Source organism: Taurulus bubalis (genome assembly GCF_910589615.1).
Source record: "Taurulus bubalis genome assembly, chromosome: 2".
In the NCBI taxonomy this organism is placed as follows: Eukaryota; Metazoa; Chordata; class Actinopteri; order Perciformes; family Cottidae; genus Taurulus; species Taurulus bubalis.
The window spans coordinates 20,752,310-20,776,202 of NC_136590.1; the positions used below are offsets into that span (position 1 = coordinate 20,752,310).

Here is a 23,893-nt window from a genome sequence, read left to right on the forward strand (position 1 = left end):
AACCTCCACAGAACAAGTGCCTCTTCTGTCTTTGTGCGAGTGTGAGAGAGAGGGGAGGGGGGCCCACATCTAGGTTGAGACCGGTGGTTCAGTTAAGGCACACTCTCGTTTCACTCAGTGGCCTTAAAGGGCCACTTCACTCACATTACAAAACATTTTCTCAAGCTCATATTTGGGAAATGCAAATGAGAAACCAGAGCTATAAGAGTCTCAAACCCCAGGAAGCATAATGACAAGTAAGTAAAACTTTTTTTTTTTCAAATGGATTGGATAAAAACTCGCCAACCTTAGATGGATATGTCTCTGGAAACACAAACGATGTAAACCATTTGCGACAGTGTCACCCATATTCATCTGTTACAGGCCCACTCTCTATAAACCATAACACTGTATATGAGAAGTGGATGTAGTCACGGTGACGTCCCCTGATGGTTTGTGGACTGCAGTTCTGAAGCCTCAAGTTCAGCATTTGGCCGTCACCATCTTGGCTTTTTTGGAACCAGTAGTGACACAAAAGGGTGGAGCTAAATACAACTGCCTACTTTTAGGCGACAAAGTGAAAACACTGTGAAACGGTTAAAGTTCTAAGACAAAAACTCCAAGACCGCGAAACGCTGGTAGCGACCTGTCAATCACCTAGTAGCCCCGCCCTAAACTCTAACCTGCTTTATGGTCTGTTTGACTCTAAATTACCATAATTTACGAAATGAACATCATGCTGTATTGAAGAAGATTTGAAACTAGAGATTGAGACATAAACTCATGTTTACAATGTTTACTGAGGGAATAAATCAAGAGAGAAGTAGTCATTTTCTATACAACCAGAGGAGTCGCCCCCTGGTGGTCAGTAGAGAGAATGCACGTTTATGACACTTCCTCGCTAGCTTTACTTTTCAGACGCTTGGCTACATTTTGTTGAAGAGAAAGCTGCTGGACAGACCAACAGACCGATCAGTGTTGCTTAAAAACAAGCACGCATTATTGTTGAATAAACTTTTATTACAGCACACAAATTAAAAACAACAAATTTAGGAAAACACCATCTCAGTCAGGGTGTCTCACTGAGAACAATGACAAAGGTAAAGCAAGGATATCAAAATGTACCCTCTCTCCACTTCTGTGGAAGGCAAGACAAACTACCTCTTATCTTTAAGTCCATTGAAGCAATCATTGGCAGACCAGCTTTGATTTGTGCCGTTGCATCAGGAGCCTGTTGAAATCAAACGACCACAGATCGATTCATTCCAGTTCTGTGAGCGCATTGACACGCTTTCTTTTCTTGTCTCACATGAGATTATGTGACACTCTATATATTAATGAAAATGCATTTAAACATTTACTTCAAATGCAGAGAGCCAGGTCTTTAAAGTATATCGTTTCATATGTTACAACCCGTTACGTCTATAAACAACTAATCAACAGCAACAGCAAATACATTTAGGAGGCAATGGATTCCGTTCTTTATTAACATGAGGATGTGCTTAATACTTCATGTTAATCAATCAAAATGTTGATCCTGAAAGCATGAGCAAAATATTCATCTTTTATTTGTTTACCCAAATGTAGCCCAGCTATTGTTTGAGACGTGGTCGTTGTTTGCTGGCTTATCATTTGAGGATTTAGTGTAAATTGGAGATGTGCACGGCCACCTCTGAATTCTAGACCAGAGACCCTTCGACTAAAACAGAATTTGGATCGGTCCTTTATTTTGGATAACCTTTATGAGCATTTAGTTGAGCTCTCTAGGAGCAGTCTTTAAATACTCAATATTGTAATATTACACAGGCTCTATGCTAGAACATAATCTTAACCATACAAGCGAGTGGAGAGAAGGTACCAACACAAAATCACTGAGCCGCTCACACTGTACTCAACGGTGTTCACCAAGTAAGCAACACACTCTTATTAATTACATATTTACCTAGGTGTTGATGGAGGTGCATATCACAGTTCAACCTCCAATTCTGTTTGTCGCAGATAAACTGCTGCAATATTTTTTTACAAAATATGCAGTATATACATTGGCATTTACAAGCAAACTTTTAAAAAAGGCAACAAAAAAACAAAACAAAAAATCACGTTTCAGTGCAAAACTGCCTGCTGAAAAAGGAGCACAGACCCAAAACATAAACAGAATAGAAACGGTCTCATTATAAAATGTTTGTCATCAATAGTCATGTGCAGGTTTTAGATAAGCATCAACCTGCCAGCGAGGCTGGAAAGCCGGCAATTCATTATTGCTGTGCTTTGTGAATATACATGGGTTATAAGATTCTAAAGCTTCATTTCACCCTGAGGAACAAAAAGAAAGAATTTAGAATGCAATTTATTGAACTGTTAAATATATAAGTATATATAATCACCAATAACATAATTTCTCACATGGGCCTTGTTTTCTTGTAAGCAGGAATCAAGTAGTTTGAGTGGGTTGTAAGACGAAACTGCAGTCAACGTCACATAAATAGTGTCCTTGCCAACTGACGGGGTTTACAGAGGGAGGAGGAGGGCATGCACTGATGTCACCGTCGACATGATGTTACCGTCGACTGACTGAGAACAGCTGCGACGCTGGGTGAAAAACAAAACAGTCAGAAAAAGTCTTGGACGAGTAGTGGTCATCAGACGGAACAATGACGTTGCCAGTCGGTCTGCGGATGTTGAAATGTGCCGGGGAGTTTGGATTCCATGAACATGTGTGTGATCTGTATCTGGATGTCGGCATCGCCGCGGGTGTACGCGTACTAACCGTATGACTTTGCTAATGTTAGCTAGCCATGTAGCTAATGACAATGCTGTTAGCAGACTAACATTAACTTTAGCCGAATTGATTAAATTAAGTTTTTTTGCAGTTTTTTTTCCTGCTGCTAACGGTAATGTTAGTTTGCTAATGATATTAGCATAGCTAGCTAACTTTAGTGAATCCATTACGTTTTTTGCTGCTCAACGTTACATTGCCCAACTTCAACTTACAGTTATATCACACTATTAAGGTTGTATTGTTTACCTTGGAGGGTGAGGGGCATCAACATATACAATATATTAAATATATGCTCAATGGGCTACTTTATATATTAAAATGTAACTTTATTTAATAAGCGCGTTAAACTAATAGGCGATACCTGAGCCTGGAGCTTAACAGACTCAGGCGGCAGATGTGGCTTAGCATACATGGTGTCTACGTCAGAAGCTGAAATGATAATGATGTTTTGAGCACAAAAGGAATATAATTTGAGTTTGATAAGGTAATCAGAGCCAGTGGAGAAGCTTGCTAGCACTAGTACTAGTTTGTCTAACCAGATGAGATACAACAGCTTTCCCATGGCGTCGTGCTTTGCTTGCATTTGCGCCATAGCACGTTAGCTATGATAGCAGATCAGTTTCCTGTGACCGTGGTCAATTTCTCCCATGGTGACATCACATGCAAACCCTCCCTTGAGATGGCCTCATGCAGGGTCATTACGACACCAAACCAAAATCCTCATCAGCTCCTTGGAAGCCTTTGCTGACCAAAACCCAGATGTGTCCACCAGTGCAGTGTAATACAATCCAGTACAACAACCTGCAATGACCAGGCCTCTGTCTGCGTGAACATGTGCGTTGTTGGAACAGATTGCATTATTTGGTAAATTGCTGTGTTGTGTTGTCCAAGACGGACCAAATCATTTAAAAAGCCACTTTTCAGATCTCCGCCCTTATTTTTGACATTCTCGTGTGCAGAGAACATGTGACTATTCAGACTACAATCAGGGTGTCAAGACTCACCACTCACCCGCTCCGTCTCAGGGGCTCGGTCTAAATGCTGGATGTGAGGCAGAACATGAGACGAACAGCAAGCAAAGCCACCAAGGAGTTCAGCACAGAGTCACCTTTAGTTTCCTGAACATCAGTCTTTTGAGACGTCATCATCCATTCCTCCATCCATCTGTGAGCTCGGCGGGCACTTTGTTTCACAGTAACAACAGTCAAAGTATTGGGACAATGAGTCGAACTGGGCTGCAACTAGCAACTACTTTGATAATCGATTAATCTATTATTACTTTGATTCATCGATTATCAAACGCATAAAAAGAATAAAGTTAAATTATATTGTTTCCAGCATAAAATAAAAATATATTATTTAGTCTTCCTGTACAATGCTCAATTACTACAATTAAAAAATGTATTTGAATAATTGGATATTTAGGAAATGTAACCGATATATATTTGATCAGATATTACAAAAATGTATGTTGTGAAGAATGATGGAAACCTGACTGATGGCATGAACTATTTCTAAAAAAGGCCATAACGTTACATTACACTGACCTGATTTAAGCTAAGTAGCGTTTGTTAGATTGACCTCTCTATCTTTGTGATAGACCTGTGACGTAGCCGGGCGTGTCATCAAGCCTTAGCTCTACAATAGCTTCCTCAGGGGCCCTCTGCATTGATCCTCACAGGACGCAGAGAAAACAGAAGGAAGGTATTTCTGTCCGTTTCGTTCTCTTTTTAAATTAGAATATGTAACCGTGCCTCTGCCCTTGTTCATGTTTGTTTTTCTTGTCTTTTCCTGTGATTAGTCGTATGGCTTACTGCCATGCCCTCGGAGATGGTGTCATGGCGTTTGACGTGAATTATGATAACTGATCCATGCTGAAATCCATGCAACGCACTGAACAGAATTCTTATGAACGATTTGAATCAGTTTAATCGATTAGTTTTTACTGCTCTAATGGAACTCTGAGTAGAAGTGTCACCATGTTGAATGTGTTACGTGGGTTTTCACCGAGTGTTGACTTTTGACCTCATTGTCCCAGTACCTGTGAGCGTCACTCCCTGCGCCATAGCGTTCTCTCCCTCTGCAGGCAGTCACTCCACTCTCACCAATGTACAAAACATAGTTTGTCTCGTCATAGCCATTAAAAATACTTTACAAACACCTTACTGTTCATGTGAAGAGTCCAGTAAAGAGTTTAGCATGTGTGTGGTATTTACATTGAGTATTCAGTGTGTGTTCCCTGCATGCCTTGTACAGTGAGTGTATTGCTGTGCCTTTATGTGGCGGCCTATCTGTCCCTTTTTTTTGTGTGTGAGTGTGTGTGTATATGTATATGTGTGTGTGTGTGTAAATTCCCCGTATGTCACTGTCATGTGCGAACATCTTCTTCCTCTGTGAGCGTCTTGGCAGTTCAGTGTGTACATGTGACTGGTACGCACGTGTGTGTGTGTGTGTGTGTGTGTGTGTGTGTGTGTGTGTGTGTGTGTGTGTGCGCGTTTAGGAGGACATGCCGTTGACCAGGCTCCTCAGCTGTTTGACCACAGTCTCTATCAGTTTCTGTTTGTCTCGGTCATTCTTCCTGAACTGAGAGAAGATGTTGTTCTTCTTACTGGTGTCCTTCATCCTGGATGGAGAGAGAGAGAGAGAGAGAGAGAGAGAGAGAGAGAGAGAGAGAGAGAGAGAGAGAGAGAGAGAGAGAGAGAGAGAGAGATCTTAGAAAAAGGAGTTTCCCTCGTCTCAGGGTTCACTAAGGCAGAGTTTTCACTCAGCCTGCTTCCTAAACAGAGCCCTGGTGTGTTTAGTCCACTAGACTGTGGACCACCGGGATTAAGACCGACCGATGAGGAGGGCCTATTATGAATAAATAAAATGCTACAGCAAGCACTATAGTACAACACCATACAACACAATAATGAGGAACAATTTTCTTTCAGACTAGTGGAAAGAAAACATCCAAAATACACATTTAGGTTTTTATTTTACTACTTATTTACATCTGCAGAATCATTTAAATTATAATTCCTAAATTCGCTAAACTTTAACTTGAGAAAAGCCTCATTCACATATTTAAACATAACATTTCAGAAAACTTCTCAGACTCTGAGCCAGAAATCTCCTCTTCAGTAGCACCTACAGACACATCTCTGTGTTCTGAAGGCTTTCGAAATGTTTCTGTTATAGCTGCATTCCTCCGTAAGTCAATATTGTGCCGCGTTACAGAGGAAGAGCAGCTCTACACTATAGAGGAGAACCATGTTCCATGAGGAGAGCAACATGGAGAAGAGAAACCAGCAGTGAGGAAGCTGCACCTACCCCCTGTAGACTCTGAGCAGCAGCAGCAGGGAAAAGAGAGAGAAGGAGATTTAGAGCAACCATTAAACTACATGAAGGAGAGGAAAGCAGAGAAATTCATAGGGTTATCATAAATAATAGGCAGGAATCATTGTAATGAAGGGTCATATGTAACCACTTACAAAATAACCACACACACACACACACACACACACACACACACACACACACACACACACACACACACACACACCAGTGAAGCTCCTTGGGGAAGTGGATAAGTGCACTTCCAGCCTCCTGTTGAGCATATTTTCAATTTGTGCATTAAAAAAACTGTGGAAATACCACTCTTATCTAGAGATTATTTCCTGGACTCCCCCCGGCATTTAGCTGCTGTTTTCTAGGTGGCCTCTAAACGTTCTCTTACAGCAACACCCACATGGGACAGACGTGTGCTCTTTAAGAAGTGATGTTGAAATATTGTATCACATGCACTCACTTCTCCAGCAGAGCCAGGGCAGTGGCCGGGTTCACTCTCAGGTATTTGGAGGTTGGTTGGCCGTAGTCTGCCAGGTAAATTGACCAGTCCCACACCATGAACAGATCCAGGAGCTGGAGAACACACGGAGATATATTCCACTCAGATTCACAACAGGAGACGTTTGAACTGTGAACTGCCTGCCAAGCCCACACTGATCTTCCAGTTCTACTGTGAAGTTTGAAGGGCTTTGCTAAAACAACATATGGATCCCAGCCTGTTAGATGTTGCTTCATTGCGCATATAATGCAGAAACATGAAGCTTTTCCTATTTTTACATTAGATTACATTTAGCTGACGCTTTTATCCAAAGCAACTACTTTTGGATAAAAGCTTCCAGTTTCTTTAACCAGTGATTTCTTCTACTCTTATTCAACCGTTGCTCAGAGGGATCTTTGTCCCAAAAGGGCTGAACCCTCACACTATTTTTGACACCGACAGGCCATAATTGTCTCGCTTTTAGTCTCAAAGTCTCACTCAAAGAGAAGTCTCGTTTGTTGAGTCGCAGCCCGTTTAAAGGGTTTTAATAAGTAACCCGCGAGATCGCTTCTGCTCTAATAGAATCCTAATTTTTAGTAAACTTTGCGAAGCATTTTGTTACTTGCTTTTAAAGCACTATATAAATGAAGTCATTATTATTATGCACAAGCTTTTCCAGGTGGTTTTAGTAAAAAATCTCGACAGTGAAACACCTAAACACAGATAAATCTCTTCGTCCTCTTTTCAGGTGCCAATCGACAGCGGTGCACACGGCCCACGTGTGGGGAGGAGTGCGCCAGACAGCCAGCGAAGCCAAAACGTTTTTTTGTGGTTTTGAGGTCATCTAAAATGACCTTCAATGACAACAGCTCTGGTGTGTCTTTGGCTGTATTTGAAAAAGAACAATCACAGAGACGGTTTGAGGAAACAGAAAATGCTTCTTAACTGTACCGGCACACAGCCTCCGACCATCACTGGACTTTTGAGGAAGAGGAGTTTTCCTCAGACTCACGGAAAACACCTGTGACCTATGACCTCCAATTTTGAGGGGGAAAAAACATTTTAGTCTCACTGGAGGTCTACGTACTGTAAATCTATTTGCAATACGGAGTCATCAACTTTACATGGACTTTACATGTCCATGACCTGCTATCTATGATTGAGAAGAACAAAACGGACAGTGACAGAGTCCCCCTCCACATCTCCCGCCTATCACAGTCGATACAATGTGCCTTTATCGGGGTAAAAGTATTTTTACATCACAACCACGCAGAGCGGAGGCTGTGTCGGAGCCGGGCCAGATAATATGAAGGCGGTAAACACTTGCGTATCCTTGGTCACTCTGAGACGTAGAGAGAAAGCAGAAGAGTGAGAGAGGAAGGGAAGAGAGAGGGGGTTCTGCTGCTTAACATGATGAGTGTTAAGTGTGAACAGGAACATTCAAAATGACCCCCCCATGACCCCGGGTTAACCTGATGGAGCTGACGCCCCCCTCCCCTACACACAGTGTATGCTAATGTCATAGGGTGAAACAGCTGGGTGTTTGGGTCATGTTGAAAGAGCAGTGAAAGGACAGCTTAGTGATAATGGCATTATTCAGCTGACTGAGAGACTCCAACACACACACACACACACACACACACACACACACACACACACACACACACACACACACACACACACACACACACACAGAGAGAGAGAGAGAGAGAGAGAGAGAATGCCATTCTTCTCACCTGGAGCCAAGTGATGAGCAGCCATCTCTCCAACACACTCTACAACAACTAAGGATTTGGTACCAGGGATTGGTACCAGAACTACCGTTGGTAAAAACTTGGTTCTATCAGTTCTCCTAACGGAGTTCTCCCCCCCCCCCCCCCCTCCCCCCCACACACACACACGCACACACACGCACGCACACGCACACACACACACACACACACACACACACACACACACACACTTATTTGAGTAAAAATGGTCGGTGCTCTCTTGTGGACAAAACTATGGTCATGGATAGAGTCCTGAATGAGCTTCATCGTATCATCTATTGACATGTCTCGTTATTCACTAGCTAGAAAATGCGTCCGTACCAATATCCCGTGATACACCGAGGATACTATCCTCCGGCTGGTCGGGCTCTAACGCTCACTTTCACCTCACAATGAAGTGGTGTAGATCATCTGGATTATGGGCCAAAGAGAGACGTAATAAAGGAAATCAAGGCCACCATTTATCCATTTGTGCTCAAGAAATGTCATTCATAAAAGGTACCCTCGTTTATTAACTTTTACAAAACAATAATGATAATCCATTTACCAGACTGGCGGTTATGCGACGATGTACAATTGTTTTATGGCGTGAGTGTGTAAATGTGTGAGTTAAGGTACAGACAGGAGCAGACTGACTCACACACCTACAGTATTTGTTGGTTGTGAACAATGTAAGGACACATTGTTTCACAGCTGATGGTACTTTTCATTGAGTAGTTAATTTAACATGCAATAGTGCTGCTAACGGGTTCTGTTCTCACTGCTTTAAGGATCATAGTAATTAATAACAATAATAATAATCATGAAGTCATTTTGAATTGCAGCCAGATTAATATGAACTTTAGACACATACTATGTATGTAAAAAATTATTTTTTTGGAAAAGGTGATTTTTTTTTTCCTTCTATGCATGTGTTTTATTCGCGGTGTGCAGTAAATCATCTATTATATGAAAATAATGCAGCCTGTGGAGCTAATCACCCTCACAAAACCTTTTTCACTTTTAGAACCGTTTCTCAATATCCAACCCCACCCGGGGGAAACTCATTCACACAGCACTCCAGTCTGTCACACACGGCTGACGGATGACCCCGAATGCAGCGAACACAACAACAATCAGAGTGCTGTCGGAGGATTCTGCTGACGAGCTGAGTCACGTTATCAGAAGAGTCAAATGGTAAACACTTCTGGGAAATATTCAGCTTTTGGCATGCGAGAGACATGGCATAGAGAGAGATAGGCCGAGTGTGTGTGAGTGTGTGCGTGAGTGTGAGAAAGGTAGTCAATTGTCACTGTGGAAGGTTGACTGGTGCACGTCCTGGAAAGAAATCCACTGGGAGTCATTATGTTGAATGTGTTCTCCAAATTCCAAAGGCTCGCCTCTCAATAACTATGAGCACTGAGCTTTGGGTCATGGTTGGTGGGTTTTTCACAACACAAGCAACGCTGACAAAAGAACTCCCAACACGGCCAGTAAACATTTGAGCTAAAACCAAGAGGTGACGAAGCTGCAGCCGGCTGGTGTCCAGGGTGAGGCCGACCTGAGTTTATGGATATGATTAATAGAGAGGAAAAAAAAGAGACCAACGTGGGATTTTGGTCCCGGTGACATGAGTTCATGGTTTCACCTTCACATCCAGACAATAAGTCAGGGCGTTCTGAAACTCTAGAAATGCCTCTCGGCTTTCCTACCCTTTTATGCACTTTGGATGTCCCCTCGTTAGATCCTATGGTCTCGTTGACTTGTATTGTTTGCTATAAAAAGAGTTAGAATGGAAGACCAGGCTATTCTCTCCAACTTCAGGTGTTTTCACTCATGAAGACTCAACTAATTTAATGCTCAACGCATTAGATACGCAGTTCTTTTTTTTAAACAAGCTTGGTTTGTCAATGTCTACAATGTGCCAGAAAACAGGTTTAGAAGAGTAAAAACACACACATATTTACTCTTCTAAACTCTCTTCTAAACTCTCAAACAAGAGTTGGTGATGTTTTGAAAACTGGAAAGATCGGCAAAGACAGTTTGGTTTTACAATGATCAGAAAGTTTAAATGATTGTTTCTGTCAGTGGAGTCTATTGGCTTTGAGGAGAGCACAAAACGGCTTTCTTTTCACATCTAACTCAGGGAATTTAGGGTTTATCTTCACAAAACCATAGTGGGTGATTGTCGGAACAGTTGAGTGACTAACCAAGAAAGTTTGGATGACTTTTTATTTTGTTTCTGTGGAGTTTGAATTGAACATGTTTTGATGATCAGCGAGGTAAAGTGACTGCATGCTGTCTGACTGGAGTCTGGTGGCTTCGGGGAGAGCATTCCCTAATGTATTCACCTCATACGCACGTTATTTGCACAGAGTCTGATTGGGCACATATTTCCTCCCGTCGCCATGATACTGGTGCATGAAAAAAGCAGTTCTCCGGTGATGTGTTAGAGCGAGAACGACCAGGCGGATGTTAGCATATTGTAGATATACACGTATGTTGGCCAATAAGTAAAAATGTATTGCAGTGCAGAAACAGCATCTCCATTATAAAGACTGTTAATAAAAATAAATAAATTAAAAAAATGTCTCATCTAAATGAACAAGTTTCAAGTTGTATGAAATGTGACTTCTGAAAGACAATATGACTTTTCATATGTTATGGTGCATTAGTGAGGTGTAGAATATTCTTTCGTGCATGTATAAACATACACACTGTTGCAGCCAACAGCAAATAGTAGCACTCCATTTTTGTTGTGCCTTTTTGCATCCGAGTGTGTTCCTGATGTATGTTGCCCTAAATATTTGACTTGACTCAATCACTCTTAATGTTTCCAGGATAACAATCTTAAAAGCAGTCAAAGCTCCAAAATGCAAAGCCAGGAGATGAAGAGAAAGTAAAGGGGTCACCTCTGGGTAACCTCAGCCGTGGATGCCTTCTAAACCCTTTACCTAAGGCTAGGATTAACTATGTCAACCAGCGAACATGGACGCATCTTGTCTAATGAGATGCATCACAGGAAACTAAGCTTTAAAAAACAGGCCCAGGTAGGACTGGATGGAGCTACCGCTGAGAACACTGAGGTCAGGTCCTTTTCCATGTTTTTATGGGGTCTTGGAGGTTTCGGCAACCGTTTTTATATTTTACAGTTAAAAACAAAAAATTTCATAATTTTCTAATAATATCCTAAGAAGAATTATATAATGTGGTACAATTCATACAGAAATACAGCCAATGTTTTTTTTAAGCATTTGATTTCCAGGAGAATTTCTCTGAAAAACAAGTTAATTCAGGTACAATAGAACTCGTTGTAAACTTTACTTTTAATTCATGCTGAAACGTATGCTTGCCTGTATTGCCTATATGACATTTTACAAGATCAGCTGCTGTGTTGTACCAAATTTGAACATTTGAGGCCATTGAAAGAGGATTTAGTCCTGTGGGGAAAGAAAACGTCTTAATAAAAATGCGAGTCGCTGCACCTTATTAAAAGCTCTTTCTATATCCGTGCGCTCCAGATCTCATCTTTCCAGATCCTGCCTCAGTTGTCCGGTCTTAAACCAGCACCGGTTTAAGTTATAATTTGGCTGACGCGCTGATACTCCTTCACCTTTATGCCTTTGCAGATTTTTGGAACAATGGAAAGACAAAGCAAGATGGGTTTTGTGAGTTTTATTTTGTTTCTGTCCAATATGAATGAAGTGTGTTTTACGACGAGTTAACAAGGCAATGAAGCCGGTCTTAGTTCAGCCTGCCAGAGAAACTTTGATTTAGAAAGTGTACGGTCATATTGTTCTATTTAGATGTAAGAATATTACCTTAATTTACTTTGTTTATTTCTCAGACTAAAAGAGGGCTTGTAACAAACTCGCTGCAGCAGGAGAAATCAACTTTCTTAATCAATATATCATGTGCTGGGGAATTTATTTCCTCACAAGCACTTATTGGAAATAACCATGAAACGTGTCACATTTTCCCTTCAAGCTGTCGGTCTTCTTCTCTGAGCGTTTTCAACAAACTTCCTCAGTATAGTGCTGTGACCTGGACTGGATGCAGAGCCAAGCCTCCACCTCAGGCTCAGATTAACAAATCAGCACAGACACAAGTTAATGAGACCCAGCAACACTTTACATACCACGAATGTTCACAACAAAAAGGGAGGCAGGGGCTTTGTGCTGGTGTATTTGGGAATAGGAATTTTCTTGCACGGGTGAACTCTGGGATGGGTGAAAGTTGAAAAGGTAACACAAAGACAGGAGTCTGGAAAAGAAGCAGCCAGTGACACACAATATCGTTGGAGAGATGTGGGACAGCTGAGAAATAAAGTGGAAAATGGTGGAAACGGACTGAAGCCAAAGAATCAACTAGATATTAATTATTGGTCCGTTTTTTATTTTTTATTTTTTTACCATCTTTATTTCTTGGTTCAAGCACTTGGCTCTAAACAGTTTTAAGTATAATTGATGGTTTGCTTAGCCCCGCCCCCCTCCTGCTACATCGAACCGTCAGAGCTACCGTGGAGCCCACACAGTCACAAACGGCAATTTCTAAACAGATATGAGAGTTCAGGGAGAAGCAGACAGAAGGATCGACAATAGGCGTTTGACGGATAAACCGTTAAACTGATTCAGCAGTGAAAACAGGTTAAAAAAAATGAAGATAGAAGCTAAAGCTACAGCTACAGCTCACAGTGTAAAGTGAACCACCACATCACCTGGCGATTGGAACAGAAGACAATGAAATGAACACACACACACAAAATGTCCTCAGCAGTGCGTCTGTGACCAGATCCAGCTCACTGTGACCTGCGTCAACAGGAACCTGACCCAAGTTCCTCCTGCTCTTGACGAGGTCTCACTCTTTCTCTCACACACACACACACAGTTCTTGTAAAGCAGGGTAGGTCTGCATTCACTGATACAATGGGTTTGAAACTAAAGCAGCATGTGTATACATTCAGTATACCTTAAGTAGCTAGAGTAGAATAGAAGTGCTAATGCTAAATAATGCTAACATACTCTGCTAATGTTAACGCCACAGGTTTTTACATAGAAACTTTTCAACCTATCAACCAGCCTGAAAATGAAGAAAAAAACGTATTGCATTACAGTCTATGGAGCAGAGCCTGAATGACTGTATGTGTCAGTGGAGAAAGCCGGTAAATATGGAATACTCAGTTGAACAACTGGGCACCATTTCAAAACACAGCATTAGAAGCTGTTAGTTCTCTCAACTTCCCCGACTGGTCTTTAAAGCCCCAAAACAAAAGTGTTGGAGACTTCCACTGCTGGTCTAAAAAGAGACAACCCTCTCCCCACACATCTGACCCAGGCCGTGTTGCGTGATCAGATTGACATTTTCCAGCCCAATCACAACTTAAAACCCACCCAAGGACAAATTTTGGAGCAATAAATTAATCTGTGCAAAAATTGTGCTGGTTAAGATTGATTTCTTCTATACAGCTCAGTGAGACCGTTTACCTGTCGTAGGTCAATGAAGGCCAGCTGGAGTGTGTCTCCTTGAAAGCCAGGGACTGGCTCTGAACTGGCAAACACTGAGAGGAAACAGAAATACCACCAGACAACAATCAAATACATCAGAATACAGTACACATAGCGAGTATAGCCAAAACTGTGGCTTCTTAGTGCTGGACCTACATAAAAACACATTGGACAAAACTGAGACACATCTAATAAAATACCTCAGGGCTATTAGATTTTTATACCTTGACAGGGTTCCTTTCAATTATACTCATCAATCAAAAATGAATGTGTTTGTACTTACATTCACACTGAATGACGTCCAAGTTGAACTGCTGAATGGCCCCCATACTGATCTGTTTGAGTTCCGTGTCCAGCAGCATCTGCATCAGTGACGTGGACAGATGCTTGCAGGCTGACATACAAGCCGTCTGGGCCACTTTACCCTACAGAGAGAGGGACAGGGGAAAGGAGGTAGGAGAAGGAAGGTTGAGAGGAAAGATGAGAGGATGAGAGGATGGATGAGATGATGCAAAAGAGGAGGGAAAGGTGGAAAGGTGTAGGAGAGATTAGGATGGGGATGAGAAGGACAGAGAATGAGCGTGCCGATCTGGATAAAGACCACTTGACTTTCAGCGAGGGATTGTCTGAGACTGTGGCATACACGGGCAAAGTAAACAGCTGGTTGCCAACAAGACAAGTAGGTTTTGAACCACGAACAAACCGAAACAGGAGTCGCTGCTGCATACATGCCGAGGGACCTTTCAGCCTCAGCAAGAGCAGCACAAGACTGAACGCTGGCGAGGCAACACTCACTGCAGACAGTCTACCTTCTCTGCACCACGTATCCTCACGTTTTACATCAGGGCAGACAGAAAGGTGCATGAAGCTTTTGCAGCAGGGATTTCTATCGACATCCCGCATAATGCCGATACAAATTGTAATGGCAATAATTGACAGAAGCAAGAAACAATGCATGTAAAACATAGAGAATAGCATCAAGACAGAGCATGTAGGTGTTTGGTGGGACAAAAGTTGTTGATGAATGCCATGATGACACTACTAATGTGTGTAATAATAATAAATAATGATTTGAGTTTTAGAACGTCTGGGTGGAGTTACCCCAAATCCCCGGAATATGTCTTCACTTGCTCCTAGTGTAATCTACGAATTTGAGAAAGTTGTCGCTGCAAAACAACGAGGTAAATAGGATCTTATTAGTGGTGCTCAAAGCAATGCAAAAAATAAAAAAATAAAAATCTTTCAACATGCAGGGTAGGTCGGTAGACTGCAACACATGGTTAACGTTGTGGATTCCCATAAAACGACTTTGGTTAGGTTTGGGCAACTTTGGTTAGGGTGAAATTTGCAAATTAGTACTTTTGTGACGTATGATAAGTTAAGTACGTACTTAAGTTAGAATAAGTTGTTTCACACGGGGCACAAACAGCGGGCTCCAGGGTGAAAGTCCTGTTTGTTTGTAACTTAAGTCAGGTGGCCATGTTAAGTTTGTTACGGTCGTGACAAAAGTTATGTAAGCTAATTATGTTATGTAAGTTACGTATGTTTATTACATTATGTAGGTGACACAAGTTGAGTATGTTACGTACATGATGCAAGTTAACTACGTTTTGTAAGTTAACATTAGTTGAAAAAAAAAAAAAGTGGTTTACACAAGGGACACGAACAGCGGTCTGCAGGGTTTGTTTGACCGACCCATCTATCTCATTTTAGAGATTTTTATGTCAAGGGCCCCATGGATATGATAAAACATGCCTTTAACATCAAGTCATATCATCATTGGGTCAAACAATCGGTCTATGAAAGGTATGAGACATTTACAGTGCTATTCATTTCCTGAAGTGTTCACACAAAAAACTAAAAGCACAGCCCAACACATGCAGGTAAGGCACAACACAAACTCAATCAACACCTTTACATACGTAACACGCCACATACCTCCACAGCAACATGTGTACAATTCCAAAGTAAATAAGAATTGTGAGCGTTTCCACAACTTGAGGTGTTTTCTCTGGATTTTGCTCCTTTTTGTGAGCAGGTATGTTTGAACTCATTATCCACGTTGTAACGAGTGGAATTTCTATAATTGATACCTCCCCTCAAGTGTCTTAAACGCTCACAGTAACTTTGAATGGATCTGTACAAAACAGGAACAGAACAGCAGCTCAACACAATCCAACAATCCATTCTCAACTGATACACATGCAGAAACTCTCAAACCTAGGGATGCTGTGGGGACCCCAACGCCAAGGAAACCGATTATCACCCAGATTAAAAACAACACTGAAAAGACAATCAGTGATTCCTGTTATTTAAAAAAACAACTCACTGATGGCACCGTGCCACATGGGCACATGGGTTTGATATAAGAAATGAGAGTGGTTAGCTTTAGAAAACGAAAGAATAATCTCTGGCTTTCCTTTGTTTGAGCTCCACAGCATCCCTTTTAACATCCTTCATGCTGACAAACAGCAGTGATACATGGTGTGGCAGCAACGAGGTCTGTTCATTCACTCTAAGCTGGTATCACATCTCAGCCTATTGACTGCAAAGTTTGTTCCATCACAAAATGTAATTGCTGACTCTGCATAGACTGGCAGCCACCTGCGGGACCATTCACACACAGATGTATCTGTGTGTGAATGGTGAATGTGTGAAGAGACATTGAATTCATGTCTCTTCAATTCACACTACTAACTCTACTTCTTCCTGGGAGCCTCTGTGCTTCCTCGCCTCAAGTTTCCATGGATCGTGGCTGTCTGGAGCCGGTCCTGCCTCCTACCTCCTACGTCCTGCCATGGCAGCCCTACTGATGCCCCTCCTCTCTACCTCCTACTGCTGACATGGATCGTGGCTGTGTCTAGATCGTGTCCATGCCTACTACTCATTATATGAATAATTTCTGTCATATTCATTGAATGTGCTGTAACTCTGTTACGTTGTTCATTCTGGTCACATGACATGTATTGCTTCTGTCCATCCGGGGAGAGGGATCCTCCTCTGTTGCTCTCTTGAAGGTTTCTTCCTTTTTTACCCGTGAAATGTTTTTCTCTATTTTTTGGGGGAGTTTTTCCTGATCCGATGTGAGGATACATTCCCATACCTCATGAACAGTAATAACCAAATGTTTGAGTTACAAGCACGCAAACAGAAAAAGGGACACAATTATCACGGACCTTGATGCCCCGAGGTTCCTAAGACTCCACTTAAGCATGTAGTGACACTGACAACAGTCTCTAAGACCATGCAATGCAGTTTAAAGCTCAGAAAAAGATTGTACGTGGAGCTTTGAGTTGAGATTACTTTGACACATGCGATGACAGTTTCTATTGTGCTATGAAAAAGTATGTCATAACAACTACACGTATCTTTTTGTTCTGAAGTCATAACCCCACCCACTTCTGAAGCCAAACCGTCCATATAAGCAAGAAAAATAAAATAAAAAATTAGCCACTGAATCCATGTCTTATGGGGAAAAAAGATTGGCTTTGCATTTCAAGAGAGGCGTTGACTTCAGATAAGTGAATCATCTTTCTTGGCCAGCACAATCTAGCAGCCATTAGAGGATCTTCCCCTGTTGCTTTAGCTTTCAGTTGTGGTGGTTGCTGCTTGGTCCTCTCTCACTCAACGTCCCTCCGGACGACTATATTTATTGCGAAAACGCAGATGTACAGAATATTCTTCAATGTTCTTAGTAAGGGTGACAACAGGTGTCAGAAGCACCAACAAGCCTGTAGTGGAGCTTCCATAGTCAAACATAAGCATGCTTTTCATCTCCCCTCTGCCCATAGAATGGCAGCATAGTGTTATAACAGCAAGGCAGTAATACTCACCGACATCGAAGCATGGTCATTGTTGTTATTCTGAGTAGAGACACCCCCAAACCAACCAAAAATGGCACAGGGGAAGGAAAAGAGGGAAAGGACAGGAAAAGAAATGTGGCAACAATAAATGGACAGGAGGAGGTAAATTCAACTGGAGATATCTCGCATGCTTGACAAGTCAAATTAATCAAAGAATAAAACTGCTAGAAAAACAAATTAGTTACAGTACTGTTTAAAACCAGAGGTGTCGGATCGGGGACAGGAGACATTCTTGGGAAAATGAAAATAAGCTAGAACTCATTCAAGACATGATGAGAGATGTAGGAGAGAAGAACAGGCAAGTGGCCCACTGAAAGTGGAACAGAACAAGCTGTATCTGTCAGCTTATCAACATTTACTGATCAAGTCGTTCACACTTTTGATACCACCAAATGGGTCAGTATGTGCAAAAGTAGTTCCACTGCAGATGGAGAGATCACCAACGCATCACATACTCAGTTAAATTTTAAATCCCCAACAGACATCAGTCCACTTTCAGACAGTACAGCCATTCAATAGGGAAGCGATGAACATGGAGACAAACAACAGTTGGGGTTTAGGGGAAATGGAAATAAATTAGAAAAAAAGGAATTATCACATCCCTATTATCAACAAAAACAGTCAAAAGTGCCGCACACCATTTGAAAGCCGATAAACTGAATCTAAAAACCAACAACACACCGTCCCACAGTTCCAAGACCAAGGTAGCGGGTTGAATTGGTCACAGGTTAGTGGATGCTGGATCAGACTCACCGGGAGATGTGTGAAGACCTGGAAAGTGGAACGCAGGAAGTTGATCAGGTCCATGAGGTATCCAGAGGCACGGCCGTCCGACTCAGCCATACCCCACTCATAGTCTGCTAACTGGATAAACTCATCAATCTTCTGGTTGAGTTTGGTATAAATCTCTCCCTCTGCAGCGTGACGAGCATCCTGGGAAATATATATATATATATTCAGATATTCTTAGAAAGACTTCACAGGACATACAGCTTTAAATACAGTTGTACCACTTAGTCATTGAGGAATAGAGACACAAATTAGCATTTAACAAATCTAAGACCCTTTAGGCTAGCAGTAACGTTAGCCCTTATGCTACCGTTAGCCAATGTGGATAGCTGAGTAAGCTTGATGGAGTGATTTGAGACTAGCCTGGGTTTTTCACTTCTTCCAAACTAGTTTAAAGTTGATCTAGAACTGTTGTGATTTCTTAGCATTGCAATCCTCTATTACTGTCAGATTCACAATGGAAAGAAAAAACAAAACATTTAAATATCGCTAGCTTTGTTGCATATGTACTAGCTGGCTAGTCAGCTAATTTCAGTGTGCTGCTGGCCCATCCAGTCGATCAGTAGAGAACCAGATCGGCTGCTGAACTCAGCAGCTGCTGTTTGATTCCATCCTGAATTGTGAAGCACTGTAAGGATGATAATGAGGATTGAGTAATCACAGTAATGCTAGTCTTCAGATACATGTGATCAACTAGTGGCATAAATAGCTATAACACTGTGTAATGACGGCTTCTCTGGTGCTGGCTCCACAATTATGGCTCTTCAATAAATCAGGGCATAAACGCAACGTGAAAATTCTGATAAAAAGATTGATGAAGTTTGGCATCAAAGATAAAGGAAAGGAATTTAAAAAGTCCCACCCTTTGGGCCAATTTGAGTGCTTTAGATAAATATATATATAAATAATGAAATGCAGAAACACGACACATGGCCACAAAGTGTATGATTAACATAAAGAAGAATCCACATTTACCTTGAACGTGGACAAGCCATATAGTCTTGTGGTGTGTACCGTTTCAGGGGAGACATTGGTGATGTTTGTTATGAACTCCTCTAGATACTTGCAGGCCTGCTCCAGGTGGGTGGTGTTGATGATGATCTGCACCAACTATAGAAAGAAGGTTGCAACTTCAGACTAAATTAACTTACGTCTTGGTGTCGAGGATGATTAGTAGCAGCAGTTTTGTTCCTACCTCAGTCAGGCCTATGTGGGGTTTCTTGATGAGGTTTTGCAGACAGCTGCTGAGCGTTCTGGTCAGCAGCAGGTTGGTTGATTTCCGCAACATGTCGTCAATCTCTGTAGAACTGGATACAACAGATATATCAGTGTTGCACAACACAGAGGCAAACAGTCAGGAGGATTGGAACTGTGGAGGTGTTCTAGTGTCCACCTCGACATACTAATAGTGGAAAAATGGTAATTGTTCCGTGAGACCAACCTCCGGTGTAGTGACTCAGAGAACTTGAGGCTGGCGTAAATTAACTCTTTGACCTGTGTGTAGATCTGAGGGACAGACTGGGACATTGGCAACTTCTTTGGAAAGTCCTGCTGCTTGCGCACACGCACACGCGCACGCGCACACACACACACACACGCGCACGCGCACACACACACACACACACACACACACACGCACACGCACACACACACACACACACACACGCACACACACGCACACACGCAAAGAAAACACAGAAAACAACCGAATTAAACTCCTCTAATATAAGGACACAGTAATTTCAGTCCTTTGCTTCAATGGTTATGGTTCTATGAACATAAATGTTGTAGAGTAAGTAAGATGGTGTGGTTAAAGGGTGAGTTTGTGAGTCATCATCGGGGAACGCGTGCTTTGAGCTTTAACGCTGGATGGCTGTGTGTTTGTCCTCTACGATCGAGCCTTCTCTGCCGGGCCCATTTTAGCAGTGTGGAGCAGAGAGAACCACAACCCTCGTCTAGAGTCCAACATGCAGCGCTTGAAGGTGTGTGTGGATTAGTGGTGTTCCTTCTAGATGCTACCAACTTTATCTGACAAAGTTTACAGATAGCCTCATTAACGATATCAGGTTTCCTATTGGCATGAGGTTTAAATCATGAATAGGGTCAAATAGGTGCATGTGCTTTTCTGTCAATTCTCCTTACTCTCGTCATGTGATCGGTGAAATCTGACTCCTGCTACTCTGTGCTGCTGTACAGAGGCCATTTTAATTGTATAATTGTAGCGTCTGTCGACCGATAACGTACTTAGTATTTGACAATTTTTAATTTTTTTTTAATTTGATGAACATGGGCACTGATCCGCGAAAATGAACTAAATGGGTTTTATTTCTATGAGAAAAACAACAGTCATGTCATCATTGCATGTTATATAACACATGTAACACCGACCACCAAGAAAAACAGTGGCTCTATGCGGGTGCAATTAAGTAATCCAAACTAGAAGCCTTGCCTTGATGTACAGGTTTGTGAGTTGATGGGAGCTGAGATCGTTACCTTCTCTATCTCAGCATCGTGGAAGGGAAAGCGACTGACGACCAGTATGTACTCCTCCTCTGTCTCTACTGGGATGGGACTGTAGTTGTCCAACTCAAAGATCTCCCTGTAAGAAAATAACGCAATGTGTTAAGAATCTCTCTCTTTGTTTCACTGTTGGGTACTCTACTGTATTTAAAATACAGTTTGTTCAGTTGGTATTATCATGTCATCCAAAGATAACAATATGGTAGTTGTATTTGTACTACATAAATATAAAATGGTCACTTGTACACCTGTTTAGAACAACAATCTGATCAATAAACAAAGTCAAATTACAACTGAGTAAACACCAGAGTGCTGCAGGTGTGACATTTATTTAGGCCAACCAGGAATTTAGCATCTCACTGGTTCTCTTGACAAAAATCCAACGGGAATTCTCCATTGGATTTTGGATTTATTGCAGAAAATAAACTCTGTGGCAAACAAACGTTTATGATACTTAAACATTTTGTCCAGCTAAATACTCTTCACAAATGAGCCCCCCGGTTTAAACTGTTAGCTCTGTCTGCACTGCTGCCGTTATTAGCGCTGTTAGCTCGCTAACTGTTACCTGCTAGTTGACAACTCGGCCGAGTGCAGATCGGCAATCCTGGCTGAGTGCTGGGTTTTAGCTGCTGCGGTGGGCCAATCACACTTTGCAATCGGTTGAAGAATGCTTGCGGTGAGGTTTTGATACTACTTGGTACTGGGTTATTTTGGTCAATACCTTGAAGCTATCAAGTCCTAATATTTGTTGACATATTTTATGTTGGAGAACCAAATTGTACACTCTCTTCTTAAGAGAGTTTTAACCACAAGCTTGTTTTAACCACAGATCTTATTTCAGGGATCTCACCAAAAACCCATAGACGTCCAGACAAGGGAACCAGCAAGAATCCGTTGTCATTTCTAGGGTTTAGGAACCATTCCTGCAGCACCCGATAAGTCAGCTTACCTGGGCCAACAGTTACACAACAGTTGAAAACTTAAAGCTGAACCAGAGATGGAGAGCTCTTGTAGTGATGATATCCAGCTTATGAATGAAAGCAGACTATATCCTGGTCCTTTCATTCAATATTATCTGACAGCTTGTATTGTTTATGAGTGTCCTCAGCCTGTGATGATGACTGACATAATTAAATACTCCTTTAACAGAAACAGATTTCATTGGCCAACGCTCATTTCTTAAAAGGGTAAAACTCCAGCAACACTGCAGACACACACACACATGTCTTTGCTGTGCAGCAACCAAGTTAACACCAGGATTTATCTCCCGGCTTGGTTTCATGTGAACATCTAAGAAATGTAATATTAGACAAACAGTCACATGCATTCACTAAGCCCACCTGAAAACCAGCGCCCACTTCTTCAGGAGGGTTTCATTGTACTGGTCTCTGACCTCGAACAGCAGGTCAAACAGCCGGTTGACTGGGAATCCATAACCCTATGTACACAAACATCAGACATGCAGAAGATCAAGTGTGTTAATGACAGTTGTTCTGCACCCTTCAGAGTCCCAAGATGTTCAAAGGAAGTAAAGCTCTGAATCCACCTGCAGTGTGTCCGCGAAGATGACGATGAGGTTCTTCAGCTCCAGGACCAGGTCTGGGTCATCACAGTATGACTGGGAGAAAATAAAATAAAAATCACGGTTACCAAACAGCACGGGAGGGGGGGGGAAATGACAATGTCAGCAACAATACCAGAGTAATCACTTATGAAGAAATGTTAAAGAGATTTGTGAAACACTGTGTTGTGACTTTAATAGAAATAACTTGTTGTCATATGTGCTCAAACTGTCACTATATCCTGATTAGCGAGACAGACCAAAAACAACCAATCAGAGCAGAGGAGTCTCTAACGCAGCTGTCAGTCACTGCTGCTGTCAAAACTAGGCAGCGCTGATCAAATATGGATTATAACTGTGTTAACGCATTGCCTATTTCTCGCCTCAAATGCTTTTACAAACATATTTCAGTGCAATGGTTAGCTGTAAAATGTTTGTGACCCCTGGCCGTCATGTTAAAAAAAACTCGAGCCCAAAACCAAGCACTTTTTCCCCATTTTAAAAATAATCATCTGATAAAACAAAATACAACTTGTGAGTGGAAGAAAAATTATGCTTATGTAATGCACTGTTCACGGTTAAAAAAAACACCCATTTAATATTCACTATTATGTATGGAAAGTGAATCAGAGAACAAAGTTGTGATTTCAGACACAACTTGACAGGCGTAGCGGGAGTAACTAAGGGGGAGGGGCTTAGCCAAGGGTCAATCAGCAGCAACAAGCTCTCTCCATTTTTCTGGAGCACCAAGTGATTTATGACCCTAAAAGCAGCACAGTGGAGTCCCTTAACGCCGACACAAGGATCCCGACAAACACAGGAGTGTGTAAATCAACTGAGCAAATGAACACAGCCTGAGATTTGACGTAAAGCGGCGGCCGCCTGCCTCTCTGTTTACTCAGACACACACCAACAAGCAGCTGGAGACTTGACTACGCAGCAGCAAATCACAGCAGGGGCAGGAACGTAGACGGCTTTATGAGCCTGCATGTACAATGTTCTGATCCATGCTATGTGTCAATATGACGTCATGTCTTAGTCATTCTTATAACCTAGCTATATAAATGGCGAGTAACAGTTGTGTTGTGAGGAATTTGTTTATTTAAATATGCGAGTACTAACAGTACGGAGATCTTTTATTTTCTCCCATAAAATGTGGCCCTTTTTACAATAAATTAGAAGTGGTCTGGCTCACAGACAGATTTTCTCCCGGTGGGCCGGCCATGCAGTGGTTGGGAGGGCAGGACCCCTGGCAGTGTGGAGCGGCCTGTGTCACGGCCCAGCAGAGGGGCTGCAGGCCAGGGGGGAGGCCAGGGGCCTTTGTTAGTCGTCTCACCCC

The 23,893-nt window shown here is 42.0% G+C and overlaps 1 protein-coding gene across 1 annotated transcript in view; it reads right to left on the bottom strand.

The window, feature by feature from the left end:
* Positions 1-5,254: 5,254 nt before the first annotated feature.
* Positions 5,255-23,893, bottom strand: part of exoc6 (exocyst complex component 6) — a gene marked incomplete at its 3' end in the record, with an annotated part of 48,662 nt that continues 30,023 nt past the window's right edge. The window contains exons 13-25 of the mRNA XM_079233165.1: positions 22,540-22,611; positions 22,334-22,431; positions 20,967-21,072; positions 19,915-20,024; positions 19,669-19,780; positions 19,449-19,583; positions 18,438-18,617; positions 17,655-17,684; positions 14,105-14,246; positions 13,801-13,874; positions 6,549-6,661; positions 6,071-6,082; positions 5,255-5,381 (exon numbers count right to left, since the gene is read on the bottom strand). Of these exons, the coding sequence (XP_079089291.1) occupies positions 5,255-5,381; positions 6,071-6,082; positions 6,549-6,661; positions 13,801-13,874; positions 14,105-14,246; positions 17,655-17,684; positions 18,438-18,617; positions 19,449-19,583; positions 19,669-19,780; positions 19,915-20,024; positions 20,967-21,072; positions 22,334-22,431; positions 22,540-22,611 (1,311 nt within the window). The remainder of the gene's footprint in view (positions 5,382-6,070; positions 6,083-6,548; positions 6,662-13,800; positions 13,875-14,104; positions 14,247-17,654; positions 17,685-18,437; positions 18,618-19,448; positions 19,584-19,668; positions 19,781-19,914; positions 20,025-20,966; positions 21,073-22,333; positions 22,432-22,539; positions 22,612-23,893) is intronic.